This window comes from Lampris incognitus, chromosome 13 (genome assembly GCF_029633865.1).
Source record: "Lampris incognitus isolate fLamInc1 chromosome 13, fLamInc1.hap2, whole genome shotgun sequence".
NCBI lineage: Eukaryota > Metazoa > Chordata > Actinopteri > Lampriformes > Lampridae > Lampris > Lampris incognitus.
This window is the reverse complement of record NC_079223.1, coordinates 45996621-46007678: the sequence shown is the minus strand read 5'-3', so window position 1 is coordinate 46007678 and position 11058 is coordinate 45996621. Positions and strand designations below refer to the sequence as shown.

Sequence of the window (11058 nt, the reverse complement as noted above, 5' to 3'; positions counted from 1 at the left end):
CTCACTCTCTCTCTCTCTCTCTCTCTCTCACACACACACCATGCTCTCACTCTCTCTCTCACACACACACCACACACACACCATGCTCTCTCTCTCTCTCTCTCTCTCTCTCTCTCTCTCTCTCTCTCTCTCTCTCTCTCTCTCTCTCTCTCACACACACACACACACACACACACACACACACCATTCTCTCTCTCTCTCTCTCTCTCTCTCTCTCTCTCTCTCTCTCTCTCTCTCTCTCTCTCTCTCTCACACCACCCACATGCTCTCTCTCTCTCTCTCTCTCTCTCTCTCTCTCTCTCTCTCTCTCTCTCTCTCTCTCTCTCTCTCTCTCTCTCTCTCTCTCTCTCTCTCTCTCTCTCTCTCTCTCTCTCTCTCTCTCACACACACACACACACACAGGCAAACGCAGAAGACTCATGACCCCTTGTAGTGATTTGAGCAGATCATAAGGCCTCTCAAGAAGTGCTACCAGTGAAAGCTGATACCCCCATAAGGCAGTGCAAGAAGCACTGGCCTGTAATAATAATAATTATAATAATAATTATTATTATCATGTAGTATTGTTATTATTATCATGTGTTGTTATCTTGTATTATTCTTATTATCATGTATTATTATTGTTTATTATTATGTATTACTTATGGTACAGTGCATTAATGGAAGCATTATATGTTGCCTCACTTGTTATATTGTTTGGACATACGTAGTTTGCAGCTCGTAAAACAGACCTGAAACCATTTGTTGCTATGTTTCTGTATTCTGGTTACTGTCCCTATTATGCTACCCTGTCCCACCCACCTGTCTCACCTCTCTGACACAAGGCCTGTGAGACTAACCTGTCCCACCTACCTGTCTCACCTCTCTGACACAAGGCCTAGGGGACTAACCTGTCCCACCTACCTGTCTCACCTCTCTGACACAAGGCCTATGAGACTAACCTGTCCTACCCACCCGTCTCACCTCTCTGACACAAGGCCTATGAGACTAACCTGTCCCACCCACCCGTCTCAGCTCTCTGACACAAGGCCTATGGGACTAACCTGTCCCACCCACCCGTCTCACGTCTCTGACACAAGGCCTATGGGACTAACCTGTCCCACCCACCTGTCTCACGTCTCTGACACAAGGCCTATGGGCCTAACCTGTCCCACCCACCCGTCTCACCTCTCTGACACGAGGCCTATGGGACTAACCTGTCCCACCCACCTGTCTCACCTCTCTGACACAAGGCCTATGGGACTAACCTGTCCCACCCACCCGTCTCACCTCTCTGACACAAGGCCTATGAGACTAACCTGTCCCACCCACCTGTCTCACCTCTCTGACACAAGGCCTATGAGACTAACCTGTCCCCCTCACCTGTCTCACCTCTCTGACACAAGGCCTATGAGACAAGCAGTGGAATCGAAGGGCTCGACCTGAGGGGACTTGCCTCCCAGACAGCTGAGAGTTTGGTGTCCAGCATCCACAGCCGCTGACAGACAGACCTGCAGGTACCGCTGCACATCACGCATGCATGTCACGCATGTCTGCACATGCATGAGTCCCCTGGACAGGGACTGTTTACTTTCTCTGCCTACTTCTGCTTTCACTTACATTGTGCTCTGGTGTACTTCCTGCCATGCTTGTCATCTGCATCTTTCATAGAGAGTGTTTGTACTGACTACACCCAATTAGGCAAAATATTTAAAGTTACTGGCAACATGTATGGAAACGCCAGCATGTAGACCTCCACCAGTCTTTAACGTAGCGTGCAGGGCACCTTTTAGCCCACCGTAGCCTTTCTCTGTCGAGCTATGAGCTGCCAATTTTGTGAGGGTACCGATGGAAAATATCAAATCCGCTGTGGCGGCCCCTGAGAAACAGGGAACAAGCTGAAAGAAGAAGAAGAAGACGTAGTTTCAGATTGCATTCTGGGATTTTCCCCCAAAGACAATCAGACCAGGTTTATCTAAACGGCCACGACAAGCGCTTGGCGCCATTAACATCGTTTGCCTCATGGGTGAAACGGTTGTCATCCTGGAACTTGTAGCTAGCAATGCTCATGAAAGAAGTGCCTCGTGGAAGAAATCGATTGACTTACAAACCACAATCAGCATCAGCATCAGCTTTGTTGGCCAGTTGTGCCTATGCACATGAGGAATCTGACCGCGGGTCACGGCAGCTTCTAGCACTTGCAGAAGTGTGAGGTTAGCAGCGAGCCGGATTCCTCTGGGCCGCCACGGCAGTGATTTTCCTGGAGACGCACATCATTGCTGGTTGTGTATTCTGCCAAGGATATAAATGTGTTCACCTGTTGTGCCAGGTCCATAACCTGGTCTGGTTGGCTGGCGTACCTGACACGACAGGTGAATGTGACTTAACTTCATGGCAGAACAGAACACCAGCCGTGCTCCCGGTCCCCGAGGTCCAGTTTAAAAGCCACTGCTCAGGCTGGCCAGAACTATTATAAGTTATGCTTATTCTGTCTGTATCAAGTTGTCTCTCCAGTTGTCGTTTCTAATGTCTGCGCTTGCTGGTGTTATCAGGAGGAGCCAGATTTTAGAGAACTACACACTTCTGGTTTTCATGCTGCCTCCCTATATATAGCACTTGCAGTGAATTGCGATTCTACACGTGGTCGATTTTGGCAGCGTAGCTCAAGACATGGAAGCGTACCCAAGAAGATACACAATGCAAATTCTGTTTCTGAAAATATGGGTGGGGGTGGGGGTGGGGGTGAGAGCAAAAAATAGCAGGCCTGTCCTTGTTGGTCATGCGTGACTTCTTCCCCTTACTCGAATGTGGAGACGGTTGGCTGAAACGTGCTTGTGGCTACTAACAGTTGGTACTTCTTATCTGTGGTCGCAGATAGTAGTATCTACTATAGTAAATACTACTATAGTAGTAGTAGTTTATAGTAGTATAGCAGATAGTATCTACTATAGCAGATAGTATCTACTATAGTAGTGGTAGTAGATAGTAGTATATAGTAATATATAGTTGTAGCAGGTAGTAGATAGCAGTATAGTAGTAGGTAGTGAGGTAGTAAATAGTATTCGCTGTAAAGGTGCAGCAGGACTAGCATGAGCAACGCTAAGGGGCTTTTCTTTCTGGTGTTGCTTTTAAAACTTGATCTTCACCCCTTTGAACTGTGTGATGATGCAACATCTGTCTGCTTCCAGAGGAGGCTCGCTATCAAGTGGTGCAGTGCTTCCAAAAGCCGGATGGAAAGACCGGCAGTGCGGGGAAGGACAACCCAGGATGGCTCCTATTGAAGTCTCTGTCGTTCCTTTTAACTGACAACCCAGTGAGTGACACGTGTTCCCACTCAATAAATGCCCTCTTCGAATCCCCGTGTTGCCTCCGGCTCGGTCGGGCGTCCCTACAGACACCGTTGGCCGTGTGCGGGTGGGCGGGAAGCCGAATGTGGGGGTTTGTGTCCTGGTCGCTGCACTAGCGCCTCCTCTGGTCGGCCGGGGCGCTTGTTCTGGGGGGGGGGGGGAATAGCATGATCCTCCCACGCGCTACGTCCCCCTGGTGAAACTCCTCACTGTCAGGTGAAAAGAAGCGGCTGGCGACTCCACGTGTATCGGAGGAGGCATGTGGTAGTCCGCAGCACCTCCCCGGATCAGCAGAGGGGGCGGAGCAGTGCCCGGGATGGCTCGGAAGAGTGGGGTAATTGGCCGGATACGATTGGGGAGAAAAAAAGCGGGGGGGGGGGGATAAATAAATAAATAAATACCCTTTTAGTACCCCAAAGTTGACAACAATATCAGATGTCCTCGGGTAATCGCGTTCATTTACATTAGATACCTTATCGGGGGCTCGAAAAAGCCTCAAACCCTTTACGTCATAACAAGGATTCAGTGTCATGGATGCAAACTAAACGCAACTGTTGCATCTTTGTTGCAAACAGAACAACACTGGGTAATTGTTGGACGTTTGTAATTGAAAGTGATATTGTCTGCAGAGTTCCAGTGGAGTGGCCAGCGCTACATCTTGTTTACATCACATCCTGGCCGGACGCTTAGCGGTGACATTGTGACATGGATGCTTTAGCAGCGGTTCAACAGAGCTAAAGTTAGCTCGTCTCAGTCACGTTCCTAGCTAACCGATAACCCAGAAAAACAAGCGGACACATCAGAAACCCTTAAAAAAACTTTTATCTAAAGATTGATTTGTTTGAGCAGGTTAAAGGTGCTAGAACACGTCCTACATCTCTGCTGATGGAGTTTCTGTGAAATCCTACTTCGAATGAAACCAAATGGACAGTACCAAGTGACAGAATACGAGGGAGAGGCTGAGCAAATAATGATGGAGGTGTAGAAAAAAAAACATATATTTTCTTACCAATGGGGATATAATATTAAAAAAAAAACTAATGTTTAATGAATTACAACATATATTTTTAGATGCACTCACTCACTAACCTTTTTAACTGCCCCCCACCCACCCCCCCACACATACACGTGGAGCTAAATGTCAGTTTGTGAGGTTAATATGAGAGGCCGTATAGGCTATATTCCATACTTTAACTCTCACATACACTACTGAAAATGCTCTCACATATATATGTGAAATCGTCTCACATACTACTGAAAATCCTCTCAAATACTACTGAAATGCAATAGTTGTGTGTAAGAGGAATTTCAGTAGTATGTGAGAGGTGAAGTATGGAATATGGCCTGTACAGCCTCTCATAGAGTAATGAGGCGCTTCACCTCTAAAAATCCCATGCTCCTAGCAGTCGTGGTATCCATGGCGAATTCCAGTTCCACAGTGTGTGTGTGTGTGTGTGTGTGTGTGTGTGTGTAGGACATCTTGTCATGGATAAGTCCAGGTCTTCCTGCAGCTCTGGTGAAGTGTTTGTACCTGCTAGTGTGTCTTCCAACAAGAAAAGACAGTGCAAGCAACGAGGAGACCTTTCACGAACTTCTGACACAGGTGAATAATGATCCATGCCCCACCCGAGAGCCCCCAAAACAATGTCTGTCTGAGGTCTCTCTTATTTGTTTGCATGTCCTACCCCCATCGTATCTCCCTCTCTTTCCCTACCTCCCCCGCCATATCTTCTCTTGCTCTTCTTCTGTCTTCATGCGCCTTCAACTTGAGTTCCCCCTCCTGTTGCACCAGGTTCTCCTCCCGTTCTGCAGACATCCGGCCAGTGCTGAGAAGATGGTGGAGAGTCAGGAGCTGCAGTGTCTGATCATCGGCCTCACGTCGCTGTGGGACCAGACCAGCGCCTGCTGGAGGCACCAGGCCTCGCGTGTCCTTCGAACCATCTCCGCCGTGCAGACGCCCAACACCGTCCTCTGCCTAACAGGTGAGGCTCCCAGGAAGCACTTGGGATAAGTAGCCTCTCCACCAAGCTAGTAGCCATTATAGCCGAGTTTCCCTCCACTCCAAGTGTCTTTGTGCAAAATTTGTTGTTTTGAATAAGAGCAAAAAGACTTGAGAGAGAAATGGCAGATATGGAATAAAAATCCTCATTTACTTGATGAAAAAATACATGAGGTAAATTGCAACAGAAAATACATTTGCGAAAATGAAATACAGATAGAAATTAATCACACGCTAAGCCGTTTCTTAATCTTATCTTCACGTGGTGAATGGTAACAGACACAATATGTAACACTGTAGTGAATTCAGGGGACAGCCGGGAAGCGAACCCGGGTCGCCAGCACTGCGCTAACCGGTCAACTAAAGGGTTCGACCCGTTAGCCAAGGGCTAGCCAGTCTAGTCATCCGTGGTCATTACACTACCCCGCTCCTTCAGGAGGCGTGTCCCCGCACTTCAGCATACCAGCTCCCTCACGCCTCTGGGCGCACGCCCGACGGCCTCACGGTCTCACCATCCCACTTCCGACACCAACGTAGCGAATTCAGGGAGGGCAGCCGGGAACTGTCGCCGCAGAAAGGAAGCGAACTCGGGTTTCCCGCACCACGGGCAATTGCGCTAACCGGTCAACTAAAGGGTTCGACCCGTTAGCCAAGGGCTAGCGAGTCTAGTCATCTGTGGTTGTTGCAATAGCAACCGCACTATGTTATAGCCCTGTGCATGCGCTTTCATCTTCAGATGGATCATTCCACCAGTCTCGTAGGTGTCCACGTTTGACACAGGACACGTAGGCCTTTTCTTCAGGTTTTTATTGGTGATGTGATGGAAATGTGTCTTTTTTTCAATATTCATTTGCTTGAAATGTATTCAGAAGTTGGATGGAAACCTAACGTGTGTGTACTAGCTTGGACACAAATAGTAAGGCAATAAGTAAGAGATACCAGCAGAGGACAGGCTGTTTTATGGATTCTGCAGATCCTGGTTTGAGTGCATAAAGAAAAGCGTTGGCAGAAACCTTTCGGCAACACGTATCTTGGTTTGAGACGGATGTCTTTACTCAGTCGATGAGGTGATTACACCAGGACGTATGAGAATAACACAATCCAGTGGAGACACAAGTTTGTTTCACGTGATGCTCAAATTATCCACTCAAATGTCCCAGTACACAGGAATTTGTTATTTTGGAGAGACAGGCTTTTTCCCCCCACTAAGAGAATTACCCTTATATAATTACTCTTGCATGACAAAACATAGGATGTCAGCTGCCATGCCCCAACTGCTATGATGCAATCTCTACACCAAGTTTGTCAGCCGCTGACAAAATGTCATTGATGCACTGAAGCGCAACTGTTGTGTGACTTTGTTGTGAACAGAAGTAGGCCTTGTCTCGGGCGGCACGGTGGCCCAGAGGTTAGCACTGTCGCCTCACAGCAAGAAGGTCCTGGGTTCGAGCCCCGGGGTTGTCCAACCTTGGGAGGTCATCCCAGGTCATCCACTCTGTGGAATTTGCATGTTGTCCCCGTGTCTGCGGCAGGTTTTCTCCGGGTGCGCCGGTTTCCCCCACCATCAAAAAGACATGCATGTGAGGGTTTATACTCCTGTCTGTGCCCCCCCCCTCCCCCGGTTCACGGATGGCCGGTCCCTCTTCACACAGATGGCCTCCAAGTGTGTCTGCTCCTGAAGCTGTGTCTTCAGTCCGTGTACTTCACATACAGGGAGCAGTACTATAGGCAGAAGCACGGGGGCGCTATGGGCTCCCCAGTCTCACCTGTAGCGGCCAACTTGTATACGGAGGAAGTGGAAAAGAGGGCTCTGGTGTCCTATCCAGGGGCACCACCTAGCCACTGGTTCAGATTTGTGGACGACACCTGGGTTAAAATGAAATGTCAGGATGTAGCACATTTCACCGACCACGTGAACTCTGTAGACACCACATCAAGTTCACCAGGGAGGATGTGAAACATTACAGGTTAGCCTTCTTAGACGGTGAAATTACAAGTGGTGATGGGGGACATCTGATTGTTGAGGTTTACTGTAAACCAACACATACTGATCAGTACATAAGGTTTGACTCTCGTCATCCGCCGGAGCACAAACTAGGAGTCACCAGGACGCTGGACCACCGAGCTGACAACGTCCCCACTGACACAGCGGCCGGGGAAGAGGAGAAGTCCCACATTAAACAGGCCCTGGTTAATTGGGCGTTTGTCAAAGACAGGAAGACGCCCAAACAGTGCACCAGCCAATCGAAGAGAGGAGAAGGACAACAGCTGTCTAAGCATAAACCGGTGGTGATTCTGTATGTGGCGGGAGTGTTGGTACAGTTGAGACAAATATTTGCTCAACACTGCATCTCAGTTGCTTTCAAACCCCAAAACAAGCTACGCCGGAAAAATGGTCCACCCCAAGGATCGGGTCCCCCGGCACAAACAGCAATATAGTGTAGCTGTTAAGTGCCGGGAGGATGCTGTGACCTGTTCATCGGGGAAACCAAACAGACGCTGGCCAAGAGGATGGCACAACACAGGAGAGCTAACACGTCAGACCAGGGCTCCGCAGTCTACACCATCTACATAGTCTACACCAGTGGTTCTCAACCTCTTTGGGGTCCTGGACCCCCTGCGTATTTTTGATCTACCCTGAGGACCCCTCCACCTGATCTTGGGGGAGGGGGGTTGCAATTTTCTAGAAACAGTAGAAACTGCATTTTAAATTGCATTATAGCATTTATTCACTCTTTGGGGCAGAAATAAGAGCTTTCAGTTGTGACTTAGATATAGTTAACAAAACAGAATTCTTATGCAGTAACTTTCAGATATATGTAACAACACAGAATATGTATTCAGTAACTTTCAGATATATGTAACAAAACAGAATATGTATTCAGTAACTTTCAGATATATGTAACAAAACAGAATATGTATTCAGTAACTTTCAGATATATGTAACAAAACAGAATATGTATTCAGTAACTTTCAGATATATGTAACAAGATAGAATATGTATTCAGTAACTTTCAGATATATGTAACAAAACAGAATATGTATTCAGTAACTTTCAGATATATGTAACAACAGAATATTTATGCAGTAACTTTTAACAATGCAAACGGGAGCGAGATCTCTTATTAAAATACAATAAATTACACTTGTGAAACAGATGTAATTAGAGAAAAAAGTCCTGTTACCCTTTATAGTTTAGGTAGATAAAGGTCTCAGTCACATTTGAGTAAAATAATCCTATTTCTATAAATGTCATAGGATCTTTTTTTTAAAGATATTTTATTTTCACGGACCCCTTGCAATTACACCACGGACCACTAGGGGTCCGCGGGTCCCCGGTTGAGAAACACTGGTCTACACCATGTACAGGCCAGGACCAGTCTTTCAAGGATGAGGATTTGCACATCCTTGATAGGGAGGAGCGCTGGTTTGAACGGGGAGTCAAAGAGGTCCCTGAACCGGGGGAGGGGAGGGGGGGGCTAAGAGTACATCTGTCTCGATCGTACAGTCTGTGATTGCAGCTAATCCCCAATCCTCTGTGACTAGTACACATGGCCATTGATATTTTAGTTCATGGTCATGACAATTTGTATATGAAACCAATCGTTTTGGGTGGTTATGCCACTGTATTGTTTATAAGGGTGGGACACCTGCAGTCAGCGGAGACTGAAGAGGTCACTTAGATGATGATGAAACGTTTCTCTCTCAATAAGCGTAGGGTCATATCCTGATTTGATACTTAACATGGAAAATAGAGACACATTAATGAACTTCAAAACGTTTATAAAGATTGATTTGTTTGTTAAAGGGCAGAACGTGTCTTACTTACATCTCTGTCAATGTAGTTTCTGTGAAATCTACCTCGAATGAAACCACATGGGCAGCACCAAGTGTTGAATACGTAGGACAGGTGACGAGAGAATAGTGGTTGGGGGGTAGGAAAAATATATGTTTTGACAATTTTCTTAACCATGCGGATTATAATCTTATTTTAAAAAAAATGCTGGGGCCTCTGGGTGGTGTAGTGGTCTATTCCGTTGCCTACCAACACAGGGGGTTGCTGGTTCAAATCCCCGTGTCACCTCCAGCTTGGACAGGCGTCTCTACAGACAGAATTGACCATATCTGTGGGTGGTTAGCCGGATGTGGGTATGTGTCCTGATTGCTGCACTAGCGCCTCCTCTGGTAAGTAGGGGCGCCTGTTCGGGGGGGGGGGGAACTGGGGGGAATAGCGTGATCCTCCCACGTGCTACGTCCCCCTGGTGAAACTCCTCACTTTCAGGCGAAAAGAAGCGGCTGGCGACTCCACATGTACGGGAGGAGGCATGTGGTAGTCTGCAGCCCTCCCTGGATCGGCAGAGGGGGTGGAGCAGCGACCGGGACAGCTCGGAAGAGTGGGGTAATTGGCCAGATAGAATCGGGGAGAAAAAGAGGGGGAAAATCTGAGAAAAAAAATTCAAAATCTTCAACGTCATAAAACAGCAGCTTTGTGTGGACGCACTCACTCACAATATTTACAGATGTTGTCACAACCCCCGTATCTACAGAGACGATACAGCTAAACATGGGACTGACTACCTGCCAGGTTGTGAGTGAGTGAGTTGAGTCAGGTTGATGAGGTTCTTCACGAATCAGGGGCGTTTCTAGGCAAAGCCAATCTAAGCGGTCACCTTGGGCGCCACCTGCAAGGGGGGGGGGTGCCAACTGGGTAGCCCCACCCGCCCTTAAAAGTATATATATATTGGGGGCAATTCAACCTATATGTACTTTTAATGATGGCCTGGCAGCCTGTCCAGGGTGTCCTGCTGCCCAATGACTGCTGGGATAGGCTCCATCATCCCCGTCACCCTGAGAGCAGGATAAGCGGTTTGGATAATGGATGGATGGATGGATTTTCTTAAGCATCTCTCTGTCTGTGGGTTTAGTGGTTTTAGCTAGAAAAGTGTTGTTTCCCCTGAAGATGGAGCGTTTTTTGGGGGGGTGAGGTGAAGATCTCACCTTGGATGCCTGAATGGCCAAAAGCACTGCTGGCATGAATAACCCCAAGTCTTCTTGGAAACGGAGTGTACGAGTTTTCCTTTTGTGAATCTCTGAACATCTAACATTGCTTACCCCCCCCCCATTCCCTCCATAGGTAAGGACTGCATACGTATCTGCATCCAGAATCTGTTGCGGATCAGCGCTGACGTTCCTGGACCCATGCTAGCTGAGGTGGCTGTGGCTGTGTTCAGTTTCATCAGAGACACCTATCACCTTGACCCGGCCCTCTTCGTCCAGTTTGACACCAACAATGGCTATATGGCCCTTGAGAGCATCCTGAAACGGTGAGATACCCAACTGACAAGAAAGATGAGAGGTGTGATGAAGCATTAGCGAGCCCCAGAACAGCAGCAGGTGACCGAATCCATCGAGCAGAAATCCAAATAAAGGGGATATCCAAAGACAAGCAACTGTTCAGCGTGACTCGAAATGAATGTCCTTCAGAAAGACTGTAGATGACAGTAATAACAGCAACTGAAGCAAACTGAAGACAATAGGGCCGTGAAGAAGTAATAGTGGAAGAGAGAATTTGATCATTGATCGACAGTCAATCAATCAATCAATCAATTAATCAATCAAATTGTATTTCTATAGCACATTTCATACATTAAAACGCAAAGCAATGCGCTTTACATGGCTGAAAAGAAGGTCACGATAAAGCAAGAAAATACGCAGTAAATCAAGTCCATTTTA

At 47.4% G+C, this 11058-nt stretch overlaps 1 protein-coding gene across 1 annotated transcript in view; it reads left to right on the top strand.

Annotated features, from left to right (window-relative positions):
* wdfy4 (WDFY family member 4) overlaps positions 1-11058 on the top strand; it is a 97554-nt gene that overhangs the window by 4996 nt on the left and 81500 nt on the right. The window contains exons 3-8 of the mRNA XM_056291505.1: positions 1386-1476; positions 1949-1971; positions 3170-3292; positions 4801-4929; positions 5119-5308; positions 10460-10649. Of these exons, the coding sequence (XP_056147480.1) occupies positions 1386-1476; positions 1949-1971; positions 3170-3292; positions 4801-4929; positions 5119-5308; positions 10460-10649 (746 nt within the window). The remainder of the gene's footprint in view (positions 1-1385; positions 1477-1948; positions 1972-3169; positions 3293-4800; positions 4930-5118; positions 5309-10459; positions 10650-11058) is intronic.